This window comes from Electrona antarctica (assembly GCF_951216825.1).
Source record: "Electrona antarctica genome assembly, chromosome: 9".
NCBI classification, from domain to species: domain Eukaryota; kingdom Metazoa; phylum Chordata; class Actinopteri; order Myctophiformes; family Myctophidae; genus Electrona; species Electrona antarctica.
In genome coordinates this window covers 10,191,014-10,217,517 of record NC_136790.1, presented here as the reverse complement: position 1 = coordinate 10,217,517, position 26,504 = coordinate 10,191,014, and the positions used below count along the sequence as shown (strand labels likewise).

The 26,504-nt window shown below is 43.7% G+C and overlaps 1 protein-coding gene across 1 annotated transcript in view; it reads left to right on the top strand.

Moving 5' to 3' along the window:
* The window catches only part of cadpsa (Ca2+-dependent activator protein for secretion a), a gene marked incomplete at both ends in the record, with an annotated part of 161,672 nt that overhangs the window by 56,405 nt on the left and 78,763 nt on the right, over positions 1-26,504 (top strand). Inside the window, 5 exons of the mRNA XM_079509744.1 lie at positions 14,475-14,555; positions 15,468-15,701; positions 17,142-17,263; positions 24,725-24,836; positions 25,168-25,310. Of these exons, the coding sequence (XP_079365870.1) occupies positions 14,475-14,555; positions 15,468-15,701; positions 17,142-17,263; positions 24,725-24,836; positions 25,168-25,310 (692 nt within the window). The remainder of the gene's footprint in view (positions 1-14,474; positions 14,556-15,467; positions 15,702-17,141; positions 17,264-24,724; positions 24,837-25,167; positions 25,311-26,504) is intronic.

Sequence of the window (26,504 nt, the reverse complement as noted above, 5' to 3'; positions counted from 1 at the left end):
AGTAATGATGGCTTGAGCTAGGAGACAAATTGAATTGCGGGCCATGGCAGCGGATACGTGGCCTGGGAAGAACAGAGTGGGTGCCTTCCTCTTTATCAGATGGGTTTGAGCCATTATGGGTGCGGTGAAGTCAGCAGCTGAGTGTTCTTTCCCTGAAAGCGTCTAGCTGGTCAGAATGGAAAGCAGAGCAGACAGCACACAGTCATATAGAGAAGCTAATGGCTGCAGGCAGCCTTTGGGAAGGCGGAGTTGGTCAAGCCCCGCCCACAATGTGATTTTAGGATCCATGTGACCTTTTCCCTTTCAGCATGGCAGATTGCCGTCTGTGTGCAATATTAAAATAGATTTGAACTGATTCCTATACGTTATGCAACTCGGACAGCGCTGAGGATTAGGACTGCATTGGTTTTCTTAGTTTGTGAGGGGTGCTAACACAAACCATTGACAATTAATGGACAATTTTGAGCGTTTGTGTAAACACAAACATTGCGTAACACAAACTTTGAAGACGATGGTGAGGACGCAATCAGTGGTTCCCAAACCTTTTCATGTTGAGGACCCCCAAATTGACACTAATTAGCCCGCAGACCCCCATTTGAAAAGATATTTTCAAATAGAGATAGAGATTTTTTACGGCTCTAGCAGTGATTTTCAACCCGTTTAATTTCAAGGACCCCCCAGTTTGACATGCATTAGTCTACGGAGCCCCATTTAATAGTAAATGGTAAATGGTAAATGGTGCATTTATATAGCGCCTTTATCCAAGGCGCTTTACAGATATTGTGCATTACATTCACCCATTCACACACACATTCATACACCGATGGCAGCGGAAACCATGCAAGGCACAAATTAGCACATCGGGAGCAATTTGGGGTTCAGTGTCTTGCTCAAGGACACTTCGACAGTAACTCTGGGGGAGCCCGGGTTCGAACTGGCAACCTCACGGTTCCCATCCAGCCACTCTACCCCTGAGCCACCGCCACCGCCGCCCGGTAGAAATAGTATTTCTATCTCTGGAACCCCCAATGTATATTGTAAAATCAAAGTTAATTTAACTCTGAGAGTGTACAAAGGTCCATTCCATTTATACACTCTCAGAGTTACAGACCCATAAGGGTCCATTTGGTTCCTAACTATCATTTGGAACCTCAAGGACCACTTTGTGAACCACTGTGCTAAGTGCTATGATGAATGAACCTGATGAAAGCAGTAGGTGTGCTAATTAAGTGCTATGATGAATGAACCTGATGAAAACAGTAGGTGTGCTAAGTGCTATGATGAATGAACCTGATGAAAACAGCAGGTTGTCATCAGGTTCATCAGGAAATATCAATTCTAAAATGTGTCAAAGAAATTGTCACAAGCTCACAACGTGTCATATAATCACAACACACTGTGACCTCGATAGATCAGCTATTTGAGGATTTAACCCATCAAAACTGGAGATCGATTCTACAACTGCCTTCAGTATATAGTTCTCAGCTCATACTTTCAAGATTTAGAAAAATGTACAAAAATAGCAGATGTACAAGCCTGCAGGTGAGCTTGAATAGCCAACGCTAAAATCTAAAATGACTCATGCTTGCCCGGTTTGAATGGGTTATCTCATTATGGGTCCTGGTCTGGGGTTTGGTAAAAAGTCTCCCTACCCTAGTACCCATGTGTCAAGTTGCTGAGCACAATCCCTTTCATCCTATGGGACATATTAATGACAGGTAGGCTACACAAGGAGCGAGGACACATGCTACATTTCATAATCACAAACAAGTGCAGCCACACAATGAAGCTGCAAAACCCTCGTTCGCTGTGCATAAATGTGGGCCTATTAGACGAACGAGAAAGGCGGGCCAAAGTGATCATCACCATCAAAGACGCTGTCGCTATTATTGTCAAAACAGCTTTGAAGCACAATCTCCTCTGTCCAGCTTTGCCTCACAATTGTGTGGTGTGTGACGTGCGTGCGTGTGTGTGTGTGTGTGTGTGTATGTGTGTATGTGTGTGTGCGTGCGACCCGTGCATGCGTGCGTGTGTGCATGCGTGCGTGTGTTCGTGCGTGCGTGCCTGTGCCCGTGTGTGTGTGTTTGCATTAGTATGCTAGTGAGGACCAAGGTCCTATTAGGTTTACAATAACAAAAAGATTCAGTTTGGGGTAAGGGTTAGGATTAGACATTTATTAGTTAGGTTGAGGTATTATTCTCTCTAGGTCGTCCTCAGACGAGTCCTCCATCGTCGATTCCAGTCATCCTGGTTCTCCATACATCTGTTGGTACTTTGTGCTCCTGCGTCGTTCTTCAGTACAACCACGTATGTTAGTGTGGGACGTCCTCGTGATCGATACCTGTGTGTTGGTTCCCAGAGCACCAGTTTGCTGGCTGGCAGTTCTTGATGATCTTTGGCAGTGTCCTGCTATAGTCTCATTCTCCTGGCTGCTATTTTCTGGCTCACCCTTGGTATTCCCTCATACAGAATCCTGTTAGTAACGTGTACACTCTTGCTGATGTTAAGTACTGCACGCAGCATTTTGCTGTAGCACTCGAGGCTTCTGCAGGGTTGGCTTCAGGGTCCAGCATTCACTGCCGTATTGGAGAACAGACTGCACCGTTGCGTATATAAAATAAGTTCCATACACTGGTCATGCCATTCAGGGCCCTCCGTTCAAGTGCCTTCCTCACTTTCAGGTCTTGCTCGGTTGAGTTGACCCATGAGCCCAGGTACTTGAAGTCTTTGACTTCCTTCAGCACAGTTCCTCATGTTGAGATATAGTTATAGCCTCATTTGCTCCCTGGTGTCATGCACAAATAGCTGATGTATAAGCTCACTTTGGGGCTTGTAGATATGCTATTTCTATCTCTGGAACATTGACCAAATCTATCTGTCATTGTCATTTCTTGTTTTATATTTCATTATAGTTGGGTATACTATGACGTGATTTTCAATTTCATGTTCATGTTTCAAAAAGAGTATACATCACATTCCGTGTTTAGCCAATCAAATCATCACTATGGGGTACACACAGACGCACAAAGCTGGGCATAGGAGGGGCTAGCACCCCTTAAAAACCCCTGTCATAAAACGTTGATGTCCTCACAAGTATAGAAACACAAGTGTGTGTGTGTGTGTGTGTGTGTGTGTGTGTGTGTGTGTGTGTGTGTGTGTGTGTGTGTGTGTGTGTGTGTGTGTGTGTGCGTGCGTGCGGCAGCGGTGGCCGAACGGTTTGCAGAGCGGTCTTGATACCGGAAGGTCGCCAGTTCGTTTTTTGCTTTGCTTTGCGTGCGTGCGTGCGTGCGTGCGTGCGTGCGTGCGTGCGTGCGTGCGTGCGTGCGTGCGTGCGTGCTATCTTACACAGTGATGCTGCATTTACTGTAGTTAATCAGAACAGAAACTGTTTGCTTGTTTAACTGTCTTTGAGTCTGTGTACATATTTGAGCTCTGCTGCTATGTCCTTTCATCTTGTAGACCTGTGTGAAACCTTTACTCTGTCAGACACACACACACACACACACACACACACACACACACACACACACACACACACACACACACACACACACACACACACACACACACACACACACACACACACACACACACACACACACACAGTCCCCCCGTGCCTTTGTTCTAGTTGTCATGGTGATTGTAAACACACGCACAGGAGGGCCCTGTCAGCTGCTGTCCCCATGTGTGACAACCCATGTGTGGCAACAGACAAGTGATTGCTTCTCTATTAATCACATGTGGTATCAGGGTTTTTTTTGGTGTGCTAATCCCTCCAAAGGACATTGTAATGTGTATGTGTTCATATCAAAGGAGAGGAGAATGGCAGGGGAGGAGAGAAGCAAAGATGATTTTTTTTTAAAATATATGCGGTGGTCAAGGGAAAGGAGACAGAACATAAAGAGGAGGGAGACAGACAAAAAGGTAGAGCAGGACACAAGGAATAGAACATGTAAATGAGAAGGGAAATAGGAGTAGCATGAGGGGCATACAATATGTGTGCTAGTAGTGAACTCAACTCAGGTGAGGAGGGGAGTGATAGTGAATTGAAGTTAGGAGAGTAATGGTGAATGCAGGCTATAGTGGGAGAGAGAAGGAGAGTTGGGAATAGCCTGGGGAAGTCAAGCCTGTTAGTGTTTGACGTGTGACAGTTAGTGATCCCTGTATGAGTCAGGGACAAGCCTTCTACACCACAAGAATGATAACTATACCCATAACTATAAATATATCCATTAATTAGATTTAAATATAGTTCTTATTGAAGTGGATGGCTGAGTCCACACACCACTACTATAAGAACAATGGCAAACTATATATATATAGGGATGTGCCGATGAGACATTTTGGACGATATCGATATCCGATATAATTAATTGCTGTTATGGCTGATAACCGATATTACCGATGTCGAATCATTTTGTCCATTCTGAAAAATACATGTAACAGGGTGTCTGCACTGCAGGCTTAGGCATGTCAGATTTAACTTAAATACCTTTATATTTAATATTGTGAGCTTGTAGTTCAAGCTGTTACTTTGGGCTTGTTTATCTGTAAAGACAGACTGATTAATCGATTAATTAATCGGTCTGATTGATTAATCAAACCGATTTGTTCGCAGATTAATCTCCCATCACTATATGTTTGGAGTTTTTTTTGGGATATGATGAACCTTATTGTAAACACTGACAGCCAATGCTCAACACGTTCAACAATGTTCTGCAACACGTTGCGAATTTCCAGATCTGCTATTTCCGTGCTTAGTGTTAGGCATAGAAATTATACCATCCTTTGCATTGTTGATGTCCTCACTAGCATAGCTATACAAATACGTGTGTGTGTGTGTGTGTGTGTGTGTGTGTGTGTGTGTGTGTGTGTGTGTGTGTGTGTGTGTGTGTGTGTGTGTGTGTGTGTGTGTGTGTGTGTGTGTGTGTGTGTGTGTGTGTGTGTGTGTGTGTGTGTGTGTGCGCGCGTGTGCGTGCGTGCGTGCGTGCGTGCGCTCACACAGTAGAGAGAGAGCGTGTGTGTGTGCAGCCATTTAAAAAAAAAGGCAGGCGAGGAGTCGATTGGGAGAACCTGTAGCCATGACAACAGGCTCAGACAAGTAGCGTGTTTACTGAGGCAGAAACATGTCCAAGTCAGAGTTCCCCACAAGAAGCACGGCTTCGCAGAGCTTCACTGACACTCACACACTCACTCCACTGTCCCCCTGTACGTCAGTCATTCTGCTACTAAAGGTAACATCCAGTCAATTATTCTCTGCAATGTTCTAAATCAGGGGCCTTTCAAAGTGACTTGTGAGCCTGCAGAGACCACCCACCAATCCTCACTAAAGACCTGATCAACCTGGTGACCACTGTTGTGTCAGGTGAGGACATGGGTTAAGATGAGTGTTTTCTTCTTGAGTTGCCCTAGTATAATTGTCTATTCTTATAGTGGTGGAGAGGGCCTAGACTAGAGTGTCATAATTATCATCTTCTGGCTCCAACCTAGACCTGTTCTTCGGGCATGTCAGCGTGGAGGAAAACACTCATAGATATTTACTGGAGTGGCACGGTGGAGCAGTCGGCAGTGCCGTCGCCTCACAGCTAGAAGGTCCTGTGTCCATGCATAGAAGGAAGCATGAGGTCAGTCCGTTGCTCTCCCCAGGTTGGCAGAGGGAGGATTACATTGACACTGGGTGAAAAGGATTGGTTGCAAATTTAAAAAAATAGATAACATGTACTGTCCTCATGGCAACAGTTATGGTCTCCGTATATTTTGAAGGCATGGTCAGGGACCACATGCAATACCTTCACAAACCACCAGTGGTCCATAGACCACATGCAATACCTTCACAAACCACCAGTGGTCCATAGACCACGTGCCAAACTCCTGTTCTAAATCAGTGATTCTCAAAGTGTAGTGCCGAAACATGGCAGATTTAAAAAGCTGAGCGCCACTTTCATTCCACCTTGATGGTTTTTCTTTCTACTGGTATGTAGTGTATAGCTAACCTAACTCCGCCAGAAGGGTGGCAGTGTTGAGTCACAAGTTCACAAATACACCCTCCATCTGGGATCGCTCAGGGATTGGCGTTGAACCGCCCCGCGCCCGGGACGAACCAATGGGCAGCAGCTACGGGCGGGATCTTGCGAGACCGGGTGTGACGCCATCGAGAAGTGCCTATAGTTGTTGCAATTGTACTTCCTATCACCATAAAATTGGAAAATCGTTTTCTATTCTTGAAAGCAAGCAAAGACATGACCCACACATCCGACACGATAGTGAGGGGTTTCTAAAAAGTGTTTAACCTATAATTGCGAACGCAGTGAGCATTTACTATGAGACCCAGCAGATCCTGTCTGTCTGTCTGTCTGTCTGTCTCAAGGGGGCAGGCAGGCTTTCCAACGTTGAAGCTCTAGGTCCTAGTGGTAGGACGAGGGACTACAGGCGGACCCGTGGATTCATGACCGGGAAACCCCGTGCAGCTGGGCTTTAACGTTGAGCGCTCGGTTGCCCTACGTCACTCAGGACCTCAAAGTTGAGGTCCTGGGAGGGACTTCCGGCAGTCTTCCGGGTGCTTCAAAACGCCACTGAGCAACTTCCACTGACATGAATAGCTGGGGGGGCGGAGCTTCGCGCTAGTTCAGTCTCTATTATATATATACTCTATGGTCTGTCTGTGTGTCTGTCACGCTGTAACACCACCCGCCCGCCACCAGAGGGCGCAGCTGTATCACACACATGCACACACACACACACACACACACACACACACACACACACACACACACACACACACACACACACACACACACACACACAAACAACTTAACTTATTAAAAAAAAAACTTAACTTAAAAAAACTTAACTTAATAAAAAACTTAAAAATAAAAAACTTAAAAATAAAAAACTTAAAAAAAAGAAACTTAAAAAAAAAACTTAACTTAAAAAAAAAACTTAAAAAGAAAAAACTTTAAAAAAACAACTTCACTTAAAAAAACTTAACTTAAAAAAAATCTTAAAAAGAACTTTAAAAAAAAAACTTAACTTAAAAAAAAATCTTTAAAAAATAAATAAATAAAAGAACTAAAAAAAAAATCTTAAAGTACGTAATTTATTCTAATTGTTGTTATTGCAATTTACGAGCTGCGTTCGCTTCCCGCGTTCGCGCGTCTTACTTGTGATATCAGGCGTTCGTTTCTTCTAACACTTTTGTCGTTTGCGTGGGTTGTTTACTTTCCTGCTGGTACAGCTACCATATACATCATGTAGACACATCAATATGATTGACATACAGTCCCTTCCAATCACCTGCCAAGTAGCTTGAAAAAAGAGACGGCTTTCTTCAGCGATTGGGCAAAGATCCCAGATGGAAGTACGTTGTGAAGCAAATGTGAATGTGAAGAAGCGTCTCTTCCATCTGGCGGAGTCAGGTTACTGTATACAGCGACCTTCTGTTTAAACCTAGAAAGTACTCCTCTAAACCAATACACCATCTTGAAAATCTGGCAACCAATTAGACAACAGTCCTTGTGGACTTCTCTGCCACTACTTGTAGCTGCTACATCTATTTGTAACAATAAACTCCATTTATTGAAGATTTGCCTGGTGTAGACAAGGCCTATATCCTGCCTGGGTGACATTTATGTTAACGGCTTGTTTGCTAGCTTTGAAGCGGGCGTCACATTATCAGATAAATGGTGGGATGATGCGCTAAATGCAATAAACTCGTCCTCCTCCTGTCCGTGGCTTAGCCTCATTCAGCCCAATGTATGTTCATATGATCCATTTTAGTAATGCTAGATTATTGAAGATTTACCCATACCTCTCTCGGATGTCTGTGACAGATGCCCTCAGGCATTAGCAGACCCACCTGACTCATATGCCAGGCCATGCTCTGAGCTTGATGGAATAATACGCATTTATGGATGTCTTTTTTGATATCAGAACTGACTCTCGCTGGGACCATCAGTGGAAGAAGAATTCCAATTCTTTACTGTTACAAAGAGTACAATATTTGCCTCTGTAGTAGAGTAGAAATCTATAAAGTATTGAAAAAGCCTGATTATCAGACTGAAGCTTCGTGAAGTATTTGAGTAAATGCACTTAGTTATTTTCCACCACTAAGATATTCCTGCAGCTAATCCTTTTTAATTGCCCGTCATCACATGTTTCTCCTACAGTTGGGTGCCACCGATATTGTCCCTTATCATCTAAATCCTCCAGTTTTCTGAAATAAATATTTTCACGATTTTTCAAAAATAGCAGACCTACAAGCTCGTAGCGCGATGGCCTCCAACTGTATATGGAAAATGGCTAACCCCCCCCCCCCCCCCCCCCCCCTCAACGCCTGAAAAATGTCATAAACACTGGCAGGCTATATCAACTCTGACTTTGAAACAATGCAACAAGTCAGGAACGATGCAAGTTGAGAACGGGGAGTTGGGAATGCATGCCCCAGCCTGTTATGAAATATCCGTTGTCAGTGCAGTCTACCCCGTTGTACCCGTGAATTGAAGTGTATGCTCCCCCCCCCCCCCCCCCCCCCATACACACTCACGCACGCACACACAATTAACAAATTCATACAAGGTAAAGAGATTAGGTTACACAGCATGCATAATAATAAATTCGCTGCATATTGTGTTTGTTGTTATAATGTTCATCTGTGTGGTTCCTGTATAAGGTAATGATGTGCTCTTTGCTTGGTGGTATAGCAGCAGAGGTGGGTGTTCTAGAAACATGTCTTAATGCAGCTGATGATAAGGTAATGATGTGTTCTTTGCTTGGTGGTACAGCAGCAGAGGTGGGTGTTCTAGAAACATGTCTTAATGCAGCTGATGGGAGGAAATCAATGGCAAGAGGGGAGCAAGGTGAAAGGGAGGGAGTTCAAGCTCGATGTATACATAATTGTATGGCGGTGTGATGTCGCGTGTCGAAGATACCGCAGCTAGTCTAGATCATCACTATGGGAGGGAGGGATTGGGAGAAGCGTTTGAAAGATAAGTACAGATGTGTTTGTTTGTGTGTGTGTGTGTGTGTGCGTGCGTGCGTGCGTGCGTGCGTCTATATTATATTTCTGCTTTGGCAGTTACAGTATTTAAACATGTCGTGCCAATAAAGCTCTCTGACATTTTAAACAAATTGAAGAGGAAGAGAGTGAGACAGTAAAATGTTGGATGATTTGAGCTGTAACACCCTTCCTACTGTATGTGTACAGTTACACCTGATACTTAACCTAACCCTAACCCTAACCCTGCAACTTAAACCCCTGCATCCGTATGCTGGGGACAACTCTTTCAGAAAATAACAGATCGACAAGCTCCCAATTATATACTATACTTTCTTTTTTTTCAATTTACGTTTTATGGAATTTTAATCAAACATACATGAAAACGAAACGACTGACAATTGACAATACATACAACCGAAAACAAAACAAGACAATATACGTACAATACACACAAGGGGAGATGTCTGCCTCTCTTCTCTATCGATGATCATTCATAATACTATATACTATACTTTCAGTGGTGATATTTAATGTAGAGTGAAAACAGAAAAGACACTAGAATAGGGCCTTGAGGGTCTCCGGTCAATCACGTACTGTATATAAAGGTTTAAGTGGTTAGTTGTGTGCTGATGTTGCACACCAAAACATAGCAGATCTACAAGCAGATCAAGGTCAGGTGAGAGCCAGGCACCACCATGTCACCTATAGCTATGTTGGAGCTCCTGTTATGTCTTTTGAAATGTTCTGTTGGCGAATGTATAGCACTCTTTGGTTGCACTTTACAAGCGCCTGTATTGCTTCCATGCAGCTGCAAAATGGCTAAATTTCACAAGTGGCCAGGGCTGTTCAGTTCAAGTAGAAAACATTTTATTCCATCAAGAAATAAGAGCTAAACGCAGTTCGCCAACGCGTTTGGCCGGAGGCCTTCAGCAGGGTCAAGTTCATCAGGGTGAACTGTGTTTTTTAACCCTTGCTTCTTGATGGAATAAAATATTTTCTTCCTGAACTGAACAGAGCTGCCTTGGACCTTCTTTTATGTTCACCAGCTTATTTCTTTCGCCCACTATGATATCTACAAAGGAATTGAACTTAGAACTCTTGTCCTGTAAGTATATATCAGGCTTTAAAGGAGCATTCAGTGATTTGGGTGATTTGGAAAAAAAACCCGGTCCGTCCCGGTAACAAGATGTGCACATGCACGCACTACAGTGGGGGGGGACACGACAGGCCAACAGCACACACACCAAGGCCCGCCCCCGCTCGATCATGATTGGCGGAAGGCCCCTCCCTATCTTGATTGGGTGAAGGCTGGGTCACCGAGACAAAAACGAAAACCTAACGTTTTTTGACGCCCAGGGGTTAACTGGGGACAGGGAGGAACTCCTTATATGGTCAGCACAATATCACAACAAAACAAAAAAGAAGGGATATTTGAATTAAGTGAAATCACTGAATATACCTTTAATGTAGCTAACGTGGACACACTGACTGGGCCTACAGTAGATACAGTCCTTCACTTCACGCCTCCTTGCCTCCTAATTACTGTAGAAACGACACCAGCCTTTTTCCATTGGGAATTCTGAGACAGAAAAATAATATTGCAATAAGTACATACTTTACAGGCATGTGCACATGAATACTGTACTACTACCACACACACACACACACACACACACACACACACACACACACACACACACACACACACACACACACACACACACACACACACACACACACACACACACACACACACACACACACACACACACACACACAATTAGCTGGCCATACACATGAACAAGCACACATTCCCTCAAACAGATGCCATGGGGATTTCTGTGCTCATTATCCATTGGCTGTAGCAGGAATTGCTTTATGGACTCCCTCTCAGAGTTGGCTGTGAATCATGTTTGCTGCTCCTCAATTGCTGGACTCGTGTTTTGTCTATTCTATGTCCTGCCATGGGTACTAATGTTTTACTTAAATGGAAAGGATGTGCATATAAAGCAACTGACATTGAAAACGCATCCCACCAACTGTGGTCAGCATTTATTTTTTCTATCACATGTTTTTTCTGTGAGGCAAAGTAGTCAAATAAGGCTCACTGGTTGATATGGCTTACGTATGAAAACACAGTGATGGTGTTTGATTGATTGATTGAAATATTTATTAACAGTTTGCAGAATTACAGTACATTTCAAGCAGAAACTCAATACAAAGGCTGTTAACTGTGAGTGGACGACCCAATTAAGCATTACACTTGTTTACAAGAGGGTCCACCATGTTCAATTCATCAAAACATTTAGAGACGTACAAATAGACACTTCTATATAGACAAGGTGTGACGGTGATGGTGTGACGTTGCCCACAAGTCACGGTTATGATTATGAAGTCTATTGCTGACAAATGAACTGCCCTAGAAGCTTTTGTTCAACCTCAATGCTGAGTCAGCTGAAATGTATTCTCAATGGTTGAAGCGGAGAGTTCTGTTGAAATCAGATGGATTGTGAATGCAATCATTGTGATTGCAATCAGTGTGCACGCTTCTTAATCCAAATAATGTGTTGTGTGTTATTTGGATTAAGATTCACCTACATAGGTAGGTGGGTTCACAAGCGTGCACACTGATTGCAATCAAAACCCATCTAATTAGTAAGGTTATCTGCGATGTCACTGCATGTGCCAGCAGTTAACACTAACTTGGACTAAAACGCAGTTGCTTTTTGACTGTGTGCCTGATAGTATTATGCCAGCTCACACCTAATTGTATTTATTTAGTTACCAGGTACAGTGCACAGCAAATCAGCATTTCCCCTGACTGTAATGGTAAGCTAACAAGAGCTAACCCCATGTAGGTGGTTAGAGGTAGGTGGTTAGAGCAACCCTCACAGCCACAACACTAGAGGGAGCATAAATAATGAGCTGGTGCCACCCACATATAGAACAAATATGGGTAAATTCACTTTCCACATGATCAGCACTGCCACTCAGGTGTGGAATGCCCTGCCCCCTTCCTTCCCTCAAAACAAGCAAATCACTGAACTTTGAACTTTATTGAGAGGATGGCCCCTTGAGATGTCGCATCTCGTTTTAGAGGGGGTCCTTTAAAACCGGTCTGAAAATTCACTGTCAGCGGGTCAAAAGGAGAGAAGGTGACTGCCCAGCCTCCTTATACCCCCCTCCGAATGATTTATTTGTACTTCGACCTGTATTATCATGTTGTTGAGATATCTCCATTATTGTCAATGTTGTGTTTGTGAATGAATGCATGGGACCTGAATGGAAACAAGACCGCAAGGTCTTTCTTCGGTGCTGTCCTTTTGGACCAATGTGCTTTGAGCCTTTGACTGTACCATGTACTGTTTGCATTTTTATTGTCTAATAAAATAATCAATCAATCAAAAAGAAAAGAAAAGATGATCTTCTATAACTATAAATACAAAATCCCTATGGTACATGGATACTGGTAAGAATTCCAACTGTGTCAGTTGGAAAATAGCAATGATTATTGCGCTGTGAGCCTGCGAGTAGATTGGGGTCCCAGAGATGAAAATAGTGGGGAAAAAGGTAGATATTCACTGTATGACAGCTGCTGGTTTCTCTCTTCTTCCCTGGCTCTTGGGATGTGGTTCCAATTAAGAGGGAAGTCAGTGGAAGCGTGGAATTCTATTCTATTTCCTGTATATGTGTGTGTGTGTGTGTGTGTGTGTGTGTGTGTGTGTGTGTGTGTGTGTGTGTGTGTGTGTGTGTGTGTGTGTGTGTGTGTGTGTGTGTGTGTGTGTGTGTGTGTGTGTGTGTGTGTGTGTGTGTGTGTGTGTGTGTGTGTGTGAATGTGAATGTGAATGTGAGCGTGTGTGTGTGTGTGTTGGCTTGTCATCTGGAGAGGGGCAGGGAAGATCATATCCCTTCCTCTCGCCAACTGCTCACGCACAAAACACTCACAAAACACTCACATGTGAACACACACACTGCAGAATGCATGCACACATACTACACTGGCACTTCTTCTCAATCACGCACGCACGTCTTGCATAACCTTGTTAATCAGAAGACAGTGCCGTTGTGACTATGAGTATTGATCAGAGTCCTGGGGTGAGGCCCTGAGGAGTTCCATGCTGTTATCAGATTGATCTCAAGCCTCTAATTTTAGTTTAGGCTTGTGTGAGTAATGGCAAGGCCTCACTCAGCCAGAGTGGGAGATGTGCGCTATTGATGCCTGCTAGCTACAATTCCCTAGAGGGGTGTACTCTGCTGTGATTCTGAGTAGGCCTGCCGCCTACTGCTGTGAACTGCTGCCTACACAGAGCTGTTGAGTTGTGAAGATTCCTTGGGGGTGATTGTTGGTGGGATGATTCGCGATAGGGCACATGGGGGGAGGGGGGGGGGGGGGGGCTGAGGCATTATTGAGGTCTTAATCCCAGTGGGATGGAGGTTTTTTGTGGTTTGTGTGGTGTTGCACACCGGTGTAACGGCCAAGAATGTACCTCCGTCAAACTATACCTGGGGGTCAAAGTGAGCGGTCCCTAGCCCAGAATTTGAGCCGAATGCGAACGAAAATAAAGCCTGGGTAGCGAAGCTAGCCCACAATATCCCCCGGGGTATAAAACAGACGAGCCAACTTTACTCCCACGTATAGTTTGGCCGGGGGTATATCATGTTAAATAATGTTATAACAACCAGGGGACTGGGGGTATATCATGTTAAATAATGTTCTAACAACCAGGGGACTGGGGGTATATCATGTTAAATAATGTTCTAACAACCAGGGGGCTGGGGGTATATCATGTTAAATAATGTTCTAACAACCAGGGGACTGGGGGTATATCATGTTAAATAATGTTATAACAACCAGGGGACTGGGGGTATATCATGTTAAATAATGTTCTAACAACCAGGGGACTGGGGGTATATCATGTTAAATAATGTTATAACAACCAGGGGACTGGGGGTATATCATGTTAAATAATGTTATAACAACCAGGGGACTGGGGGTATATCATGTTAAATAATGTTATAACAACCAGGGGACTGGGGGTATATCATGTTAAATAATGTTATAACAACCAGGGGACTGGGGGTATATCATGTTAAATAATGTTATAACAACCAGGGGACGTTTGAAATCTGTTACAGATTCAGCTGAGATTAGTTGTGCACTGGTTGTACACCAAAAATAGCAGATCTACAGTACAAGCTCACAATGTCGCAAGGTGTCGTGTGTGTGTGTGTGTGTGTGTGTGTGTGTGTGTGTGTGTGTGTGTGTGTGTGTGTGTGTGTGTGTGTGTGTGTGTGCGTGTGTGCGTGTGTGCGTGTGTGCGTGTGTGCGCGTGTGCGCGTGTGCGCGTGTGCGCGTGCGCGCGTGCGTGCGTGCGTGCGTGCGTGCGTGCGTGCGCGACTGTGCGTGCGTGCGTGCGTGCTCGAGTAGTGAAATTGAAGCTATCTTAATGTGTACCATGTCATGTTTTTGTTTCCGCAGCTGGACAACCCTGATGAGCAGGCTGCCCAGATCAGAAGAGAGCTGGATGGACGGTTGCAAATGGCTGACCAGATAGCCAGGGTAAAGGAACCTCTGGTTTTAGTCCCCTTCATATTAGGCTATTATCTGCATATACAGTAGGCTACCTGTTTATATACAGTATAACCAGGTTGAACAGAACATTAGGCCTACCAGTTGTCTAGGTCCATAGGACTGAGGTTAACAACAATAGCAATGGAGGTAAAGTTATTCCAAAAGAAATACAAATAAACAGAATACTCGAATGCAAGGTGTAATAATACCAACACAATAAATAAATATTGTAATATTATGACCAGTGGACTTCTGCTCTGAAGGCCATGAGAGCAACCTTCTTTAGGAACTTGTATTCGTAAGCCATGACGCACTGAAAGCGTCACTGATGCAAACATTGTGACAACAGTGACATACTGATGTGCGTCAAGAAATAATAAGAGGTTATCTTTCTGCGTTGCTCCAAGGAATCTTGGATGGTCTGTGCCTCGTGTCGATGCTCCAAAATAGAACTGAGCACTGTGCGTTTGTGCCTCTTACGCTTGCAGTGTGTCAGACCGACCTGTAAATACATGAGATCTGACTTGTACAGTACCTGGAAAACAATGAGTCACATCAGCAGACTCCTGTGTATTGAGTTTACCTATATGTATTCTTTTGGGTTGTTTTTTTTCTTCCTTTAATAGCCTACAAGCTTACGGTTTGGTGTCAATTGGTGTCGGCTATTTGAAAAGCCAAGGGTTAAAGTGGTTAAACTGATTTTGATGCTATATTAAGTAACGTAATGTTGCCGGGAACGCCCCTCTGAAACTCCCTCCACAACCGCTACTTTGAATACTGCTGGTCTAGTTTACCAATCAGATGTTTTGGTCAGAACTGCCCGTTGCATAATTTTAAATTACAATGCAATGAATCTGGAAAGCAGAAAGATGATTAATGGCTTTCATGTTCTCTGGCCAGGGTGGGAAGTTCCCCAAATTTGTGTCCAAAGAAATGGAGGCCATGTACATCGAAGAGCTCCGCTCCTCCGTCAACCTGCTGATGGCCAACCTGGAGAGCATGCCGGTCTCCAAGGGAGGAGAGTTCAAGCTGCAGAAGCTGAAGCGAGGCCACAACACCTCCATCATGGACATGGGCCAGGAGGACGAGAACACCCTGTCCAAGTCCGACGTGGTCCTCTCCTTCAGTCTGGAGGTCAGTACGGGGTAATGGGCTCTATGCACACGGAATAACTCTAACTACTTCCGGGCCACTTCCCTACTTCCTTCACAGGTGTTACCGATGATACTAAGTAAGGCTCTGTTCCGTTTAGTGTGCAGTATGTGGTTCTCAAACGTTTGAATTTCAAGGACCCCCATAACTCTGTACACTCCCAGAGTTTAATGGGTTTTTTTGTGGCTTTCGCCTTTATTTTTGTATGGAGGGACAGACAGTAGGCTGACAGTAAATGGGGAGAGAGATGGGGGGATGACATGCAGTAAAGGCCGTCGGGATCGGGAGTCGAACCTGCGGCACACTGCCAGACTGGATTACCAGCCAAGGTGCCTGGACCGCTGTGCACTCCCAGAGTTATACACCCGTACAGGGCCATTTGGAACACTAGAGTGTTTCCAGTGAGCCAACACGCAGAATAGCAGCACCCTGACTCTTGTTTGACCTTCATTAGTCGGTAACACCTGTGAACATGGCCACGGGAAGATATTTACAGTAGCAGTGCATTTTCATGCGGAAAAAGTTGCGTTTTCTTTCCCTCTCCACATGCAAGTTATGAACAAACTGACGTCTGACGCAAGCAATTAACCAGGCTTAGCTGATACTGTGATACAGCACATATTAGGCCTTAGTAGTAACAGTAACATCAATCTGTTTTGAATGATATAAATAAAATAAATGCAGAATTGCCACGCAGCAGGCTATGGTATGGCACAGAAACCCTGGCACAGTGACAGCGGCCATAGAACGTTACACAACAGAGGCACAGAAAGAAACCTATAAGCCATATTATATCGCAGTGGGCCGCCGAGCGCAGCCCGACCAGCCAGCCCAGTACACAATACAATATATCCAAGTTCAGTTGGGGCACAGGCAGGCGACACAGCCAACTCTCAGTCAGAACACAAAGAATAAGACAGTAGGAGGTCTATATTAACATTAGCAGCAGCCGGCAAATCATCAGAACACACAATAGTAAATGCTTACCTTCCCCTTCCTCCTCTTTCTCCTCGTCCTCCACAACAATGTATAACTCCTCCAACAAAGTCCCCAATAATCTCCTCATCATCAACTTGCTTTGCGTCTTTTGTAGTAGGCCTACAACTCGTTTTAGATTTAGCCCACCAAAAAAAAAATCAAACATTATTTTCCTGCCACTGCCACCACCAGTGGTTCACATTGTTCTCCTCCTCGATAACAACGAGACAAACATCTCCAATAAGCTCCTCAAGATCGACAATACTAGTACAATTGCACGTGCCTCTTCTCCTGCTGTACAACTTGTTGTTTGGGCCCACCAAATAAATCACTAATAGCCAATAAGCTATAATTTGACGACAGCACTGACAGTGACACTCTCTGACAGCTGACCGGGAGAGATTCAATTCATGCCTGAACTGTTCCGGACGGTCTCTATTTCAGGTGGTGATAATGGAGGTGCAAGGCCTGAAGTCTCTGGCTCCCAACAGGATTGTGTACTGTACCATGGAGGTAGAGGGGGGACACAAGCTGCAGACAGACCAAGCTGAGGCCTCCAAACCCACGTATGTCTACACACGCACGCACGCGCGCGCACACGCACGCACGCACGCACGCACGCACGCACGCACGCACGCACGCACGCACGCACGCACGCACGCACGCACGCACGCACACACACACACCACACACCACACACACACGAGCGCGATGTGCCGCATTGTGTGCTTGTAGATCTGCTGTTTTCAAAAGATTTTTGAAACCACCACTGACTGGCACTGACATTATATGAGTCATGCAAGTATAGTGGCATTGTCATTATTAATTCATTTTATTTTGTGGACTAGTGTGCAACTGTGCCCACACAGTAACAATTAATAGCACAGCTTATCTATGCATTCTGATGGTCTCAAATGCTATGACATTCAGAGTGTTTTCCATATTCCCTGACCATTCTGATGGTCTCAAATGCTATGACATTCAGAGTGTTTTCCATATTCCCTGACCATTCTGATGGTCTCAAATGCTATGACATTCAGAGTTTTTTTTCCATATTCCCTGGCTCAATTCAATCAAGTGTGATTCACCTCACCCCCTGTTTCACACGGTTTGTGGATAATGTTTTGTGTTTAGCTGTGGTGGAAAGTACTGTAACTACCTTTACCTAAGTACTTAACTGTGTAAGATTTTGAGGTATTTGTACTTTGCTTGAGTATTTCTAATTTACAGTACTTTTACTTCTACTCCACTACATTTCAGAGGCAAATATTGTACTTTTACTACACTACATTTATTTGAAAACTTTAGTTACTAGTTACATTTCAAAACATACAGTAACCACTTCAGCCCTACATTTCGACCATTTGAAAATAGCAGATCTACAAGCTCACAATGTCACGCAAAAGCATCCAGCAAAAGTAGCAGATCTACCACTCAAAAAGTCTTGCATTCTGTCTTGCTTTGTTAGCTTGTAGATCGGCCAGAGCTTGGGAGCCAGGGGGTAGAATTGGAGTCGCCACTGGCCAGGGTATATGGAAGGGTGGGGAACAGGTGTCCTGTGATTGCACCCATATAAAATTAAACTAGATACCTCATTGGCCGCTGCAATTCATTGGAGCGACCTGTATCACATGGAAGCACAGGCAAGGCGGAAGTCAAGCGGAAGGCACGCTGCCACTCAAGTGACTAAGACTTGTGACCCACCTGCCTAATTGGCATACCGAATCATAGATGTACTGAACGAAATCTTGCCAGGGCTATACCATGGTGGTATCCCAGTAAACATTGTGCATATAAAACTGTGAAGCATGAGAGAGTGAGAGACAGAGAACTTCCCCTGCATGCTCTTCACTCACCTCTTTACCAAGTCAATTGGTTAGAGATTTGGCGAATCCCCTGACAGAGCATACAACGACTGGAAGCAAGGAAGCGAGGAAATGAGAGACATTTTCACTTCATTACAGTATGTATTATAGAAACAAGATGCTTCCTGGCCAAGCATCTGCATTCATCATTGGCTGTCTGTCAGGGGAATGGTTTTCTCTCAAATATAATGCAAAACTTCTCTTTCCTCCGTCCATGTTTTATTTATGGGCTGCATTTAGTCTTTGTTCTGTCTGCTATTGTAGAAGAGAATGTGTGTGATTGCTTGCCTTGCCACAGAGTTGAGTTGAGGTTCTCAGTATCACAGGTGTGTGGGAGGATAAATTGTAGACATCTGGAAAGACAAACGATTACTCAGCCAATAAACACATCACTTACAGCACTACAACACCTACAGCACTACAACACACAAGGAACCACATCACTTACAGCACTACAACACACAAGGACCAATAAACACATCACCTACAGCACTACAACACACAATAAACACATCACCTACAGCACTACAACACACAATAAACACATCACCTACAGCACTACAACACACAATAAACACAACACCTACAGCACTACAACACACAATAAACACAACACCTACAGCACTACAACACACAAGGAACCACAAGGCTATGAATAAACACATCACCTACAGCACTACAACACACAATAAACACATCACCTACAGCACTACAACACACACCTACAGCACTACAACACCTACAGCACTACAACACAATAAACACATCACCTACAGCACTACAACACACAATAAACACATCACCTACAGCACTACAACACACAATAAACACATCACCTACAGCACTACAACACACAATAAACACATCACCTACAGCACTACAACACACAATAAACACATCACCTACAGCACTACAACACACAATAAACACATCACCTACAGCACTACAACACCTACAGCACTACAACACAATAAACACATCACCTACAGCACTACAACACACACCTACAGCACTACAACACCTACAGCACTACAACACAATAAACACATCACCTACAGCACTACAACACACAATAAACACATCACCTACAGCACTACAACACCTACAGCACTACAACACAATAAACACATCACCTACAGCACTACAACACCTACAGCACTACAACACACAATAAACACATCACCTACAGCACTACAACACACAAGGAACCACAAGGCTATGAATAAACACATCACCTACAGCACTACAACACACAATAAACACATCACCTACAGCACTACAACACACAAGGAACCACATCACCTACAGGACTACAACACACAAGGAACCACATCACCTACAGCACTACAACACACAATAACCACATCACCTACAGCACTACAACACACAAGGAACCACAAGGCTATGAATAAACACATCACCTACAGCACTACAACACACAATAAATACATCACCTACAGCACTACAACACACAAGGAACCACAAGGCTATGAATAAACACATCACCTACAGCACTACAACACACAATAAATACATCACCTACAGCACTACAACACACAAGGAACCACATCACCTACAGCACTACAACACACAATAAACACATCACCTACAGCACTACAACACACAAGGAACCACAAGGCTATGAATAAACACATCACCTACAGCACTACAACACACAAGGAACCACAAGGCTATGAATAAACACATCACCTACATCACTACAACACCTACAGCACTACAACACACAGCCAATAAACACATCACCTACAGCACTACAACACACAAGGAACCACAAGGCTATGAATAAACACATCACCTACAGCACTACAACACACAGCCAATAAACACATCACCTACAGCACTACAACACACAAGGAACCACAAGGCTATGAATAAACACATCACCTACAGCACTACAACACACAAGGAACTACAAGGCTATGAATAAACACATCACCTACAGCACTACAACACACAATAACCACATCACCTACAGCACTACAACACACAATAAACACATCACCTACAGCACTACAACACACAATAAACACATCACCTACAGCACTACAACACACAATAAACACATCACCTACAGCACTACAACACACAATAAACACATCACCTACAGCACTACAACACACAATAAACACATCACCTACAGCACTACAACACACAAGGAACCACATCACCTACAGCACTACAACACACAAGGAACCACAAGGCTATGAATAAACACATCACCTACAGCACTACAACACACAAGGAACCACATCACCTACAGCACTACAACACACAAGGAACCACATCACCTACAGCACTACAACACACAAGGAACCACATCACCTACAGCACTACAACACACAAGGAACCACATCACCTACAGCACTACAACACACAAGGAACCACAAGGCTATGAATAAACACATCACCTACATCACTACAACACACAAGGAACCACATCACCTACAGCACTACAACACACAAGGAACCACAAGGCTATGAATAAACACATCACCTACAGCACTACAACACACAATAAACACATCACCTACAGCACTACAACACACAAGGAACCACATCACCTACAGCACTACAACACACAAGGAACCACATCACCTACAGCACTACAACACACAAGGAACCACATCACCTACAGCACTACAACACACAATAACCACATCACCTACAGCACTACAACACACAATAAACACATCACCTACAGCACTACAACACACAATAACCACATCACCTACAGCACTACAACACACAATAAACACATCACCTACAGCACTACAACACACAAGGAACCACATCACCTACAGCACTACAACACACAATAAACACATCACCTACAGCACTACAACACACAATAAACACATCACCTACAGCACTACAACACACAATAAACACATCACCTACAGCACTACAACACACAAGGAACCACATCACCTACAGCACTACAACACACAATAAACACATCACCTACAGCACTACAACACACAAGGAACCACATCACCTACAGCACTACAACACACAATAAACACATCACCTACAGCACTACAACACACAATAACCACATCACCTACAGCACTACAACACACAATAAACACATCACCTACAGCACTACAACACACAATAAACACATCACCTACATCACTACAACACACAATAAACACATCACCTACAGCACTACAACACACAATAAACACATCACCTACAGCACTACAACACACATCACCTACAGCACATCACACAGCACTACAACACACAAGGAACCACAAGGCTATGAATAAACACATCACCTACATCACTACAACACACAATAAACACATCACCTACAGCACTACAACACAAGGAACCACAAGGCTATGAATAAACACATCACCTACAGCACTACAACACACAATAAACACATCACCTACAGCACTACAACACAAGGAACCACAAGGCTATGAATAAACACATCACCTACAGCACTACAACACACAATAAACACATCACCTACAGCACTACAACACACAAGGAACCACATCACCTACAGGACTACAACACACAATAAACACATCAGCTACAGCACTACAACACACAATAAACACATCACCTACAGCACTACAACACACAAGGAACCACAAGGCTATGAACCCTGTGGCTGTGTACTGACTATCAAACTTAGTGAATGATTGTTCTTTGGCTTTATGGACAAGTGCTCACATCATTGGCACACACCCACAAAGCCGTATGCAGTGTTTAATGGTGTATGTCCATGTACAATATGCACACATTATGCTACATGTTCTGTTCATTCATGGTCTGGATCTGTTCACATGAAGACTGGATCAAATTGAAAAAGAAGCAGTGGTAAATTATTCTGAAAGCGGACTGCCAAAAAAAGAATGCAATTTACACACACATACCCAAAATGATCATCTAAAAGATGCATGAAGACTGCCATCTGCTGGTCTAACACAGAACAAATATTCAAGTAGAATAATTAGGTTTTACCATCCATCTGATCTGATCCCAATGCAGAAGAACTCTTCTTGCGAAATGAAAAAAATATGAAGGAAGATGAAGATTTATACCTGTAGTATACTGCAATATACTGCACTTAAATCTACACATCTTTAACCCATTTAGGAGTGAGACCAGATTCTACAAAATGTGTTCTAAATCCTGACAGTTTTCTGACAAACATATGTTTCTATATGGTTCTCAAACTTTTTCATGTCAAGGACCTCCAGAATTATATGTATGTGGCCCGGCGACCCCCATCTGAAAATATGTTGTTCCAGGGACCCCCCAGAAGCAAAGATATGAATTAAAATACATTTGCACATTTTCCAAATTGTTTCAAAAATAGCTGATCTACAAGCTCGTAACGCAGCACTCGGTGACGAGCTTGTAGATCAGCTATTTTTTAACAGCTGAAGTTTAAAGTAATGGTTAAAAGTTAACGTGATGGGGCACCCGCTGGCCTAGTGGTCCGGGCGCATGCCACATATAGGCTCTGGCCTGACAGCGCGTTGCGTGTTCGAGTCCTGTTCATGACGACCTTTGCTGCGTGTTTCTCCCCTTCTCTATCTCCCTCTTTCCTGTCCGTCTTCACTGTAACTATCAATAAAAAGGCACAAAAACAAATCATTAACAGTGCTTATTACCAGGCAGTGCTTATTACCAGCCGTCCGTCCATTTGAAGTAAAATTACATGAGGTCAAGCTTAGATGCTGTTTTCTTCATGTTATAGATGCCAGATGTATTGCAATTATACAACAGTTACCCTTAAAACTAAGATAATCGCCGAAAGATATTATTTTTTCAATGACAGATGTAGCGGTGATTCATTATCTTGTGTTCGCGAGCCCATCTCTAGACCTTGGAACAGTTTCATTACCTCCACATCAGTTGTTTTGCAATATTTTTGCTGTTCTGCCTCATGCAGATCATATGCAGGAGCAGAGAGAGAGGCTGCTTGGAAGATGGCTCTAATGAAGCTGCCATTCCTTTAGGGTAGTGTGTGTGTGTGTGTGTGTGTGTGTGTGTGTGTGTGTGTGTGTGTGTGTGTGTGTGTGTGTGTGTGTGTGTGTGTGTGTGTGTGTGTGTGTGTGTGTGTGTGTGTGTGTGTGTGTGTGTGTGTGTGTGTGTGTGTGTGTGTGTGTGTGTGTGTGTGTATGTGACAGCAGGGGGGATGACACGAATTAGCCATTCCTTCAGTTAGGTGCGTGCGTGCGTGCGTGCGTGCGTGCGTGTGTGTGTGTGCGGCTGTGCGCTTGCATGTGTTCATACATGTGTGTGTGTGTGTGTGTGTATGCGTCCGCGTGTGTGTGTGTCATAGTTATGGTGTGTGTGTGTGTGTGTGTTTGTGAGTGTGAGAGAGACGTACAGCAAGGAGAGCTGACAGAAGGAGTCAGTCAGCTCATCCGTCTCGTATATACAGCAGCAGTTTCAAAGCGCTCTCTCTCTCTCTCTCTCTCTCTCTCTATCTCTCTCTCTCTCTCTATCTCTCTTTTATCTCATACACAAATGCTGACAGATTCACATGGTTTATGGTTCCCTGCTTAAATTGAGTTTTGTTGCAAATGGATCATGAGAGCAGCTGAGCTCTGATCCTGCGTATGTGAAAGTTGCTCAGTCAATGACAGTAGTACAGTAGCTTCTATTTTGACCATTATACGTGTGTGTGTGTGTGTGTGTGTGTGCGTGTGTGCGTGTGTGTGTGTGTGTGTGTGTGTGTGTGTGTGTGAGTACAGCATATTGCAATGGGTCTGGTCCACAAGATTCGATACTCCACCAAGTATATGTTTCTTTTCCCTATTTACCTCCATTATGATGAATTCCTGTTCTGTTCTTTGTCTATATAGAAGTGTCTATTTGTACGTCTCTAAATGTTTTGATGAATTGAACATGGTGGACCCTGTTGTAAACAAGTGTAATGCTTAATTGGGTCGTCCACTCACAGTTAACAGCCTTTGTATTGAGTTTGTGCTTGAAATGTACTGTAATTCTGCAAACTGTTAATCACATTTTCAATCAATCAATCAATGTGTGTGTGTGTGTGTGTGTGTGTGTGTGTGTGTGTGTGTGTGTGTGTGTGTGTGTGTGTGTGTGTGTGTGTGTGTGTGTGTGTGTGTGTGTGTGTGTGTGTGTGTGTGTGTGTGTGTGTAGCTGGGGTACCCAGGGAGACTTCACCACCACCCAGCCACTGCCTGCAGTCAAAGTGAAGCTGTTCACAGAGAGCACTGGGGTTCTGGCCCTGGAAGACAAGGAGTTAGGCCGGGTAAGATAGTGTGCGTGTGCGTGCGTGCGTGCGTGCGTGCGTGCGTGCGTGCGTGCGTGCGTGCGTGCGTGCGTTCTTCATTATATATTTGCAGTATGTAATGTATATTTAAATTCGTACTGTACACCTGCATTTGGTGCTGTGTGGAATTGTACATTGCTCCTTGTGGTGATCATGTATTAACCAAACATTAAACACCCCAAGGGAACCACATAGTACCACAATGTGAAGTGCATGCTCATATCAATGTAAACTTGAATCTTTCAATTTTTATGAACAAAATGCTCCTGTCATGTTTGTGTATTGTGTGTACAACAATACATGCTCTCAGGTGGTGCTCCACCCAACCCCCAACAGCCAGAGCAAGCAGCAAGAGCTTCACAAGATGACCGTGTCCAAAGGCTGCCCAGACAGCGACCTCAGGATCAAACTGGCCATCCGCATGGACAAGCCACAGAACATGAAGCACTGTGGGTGAGTGATCGTAGTGTTCCCCGTCCAGACTTTCACAATATCGCTTCGCTGCTGTCTTAACCTTTTGTGGCATGGCCAGACTAATATCACTCTGTAGATATTAGTCACTGTGTACATATTAGTCTGGAACTTCGGTGTGGAAGATTTATTTTCCAAGGGGCTCATTCTGAATAGTGGGCTCTGATTTGTCACCCACAACTCTGGGTTGAACGAAATGTAGCCTATAATTAAAGCTGTGCGAGGACTCAGCGCCATAACAATCTCCCCAGGGATTTATTTTTTTCCTGTGGCAGATTTGTCTGGTTTCCAGGATAGATATAAACTTTATTACAGGCTCGTGGCCCACAAGGTAAGACAGTACATCACAAATAGAGAATAAAAATAAATAAAAATACAGTACATTTACCCAGCCCCACAGGTTACTACTCTAAGCGAGGCACTCGTGCCAGTGTCCTCTGATGGTAGAAGTGTACCTTACAGAACTACGGCCTGGGTCTGTCATCTGTCCAATGAGTCCATTCAGTGAGCGATCCAGCCTGCTCATGAATTTGAATGTCAGGTTCCTCAACAGAGCCATGAATGTAGTGAGACCCAATGAACAGAAAAGCCCACTGGCTCTAGTGCTCCTGGGTTTTTTTTAACAGGATTCGAAGACAGTCATTATAGGCTACTTGCAGCTTGCGTAGACTCTCCTTCTTATACTTCACCCACAGTGGAGTTGTTAAATCATTAACAAAAAAATCATTAACATGGTGAATCACATCTTGATGATGTCATCAAGATGTGTTTCACCATGTTAATGAATTTTTTGTTAATGATTTTTCTAGGAAACACAGAACAGATGGACCTTTTTATTATTTCAACACCTCTAAGGTATATTAATGACATAGTAAAATGTCAAAAATGAGTGGTATTCCCCTTTAAGCAAAGCAACAATCTACAGTACTGTGCAAGCTGCCAATATTAAGAATCCATAACACTTGATTAGTTTAAGCAGAATAACATCCCCTAGATGAGGCCTAGAACCAAGTTAATAATTTGTTGCCCTCTAGTGGTCACCAAACAACATTCAAGCTATTTCATCAACATCAAATGCTTGCTACAATAAGTACATTTGTATTTAAGTCAGACTTCAGACATATTTACACAGAATAATAAGACAAAAATTAGATAACAAATACAAAATAATCAGCA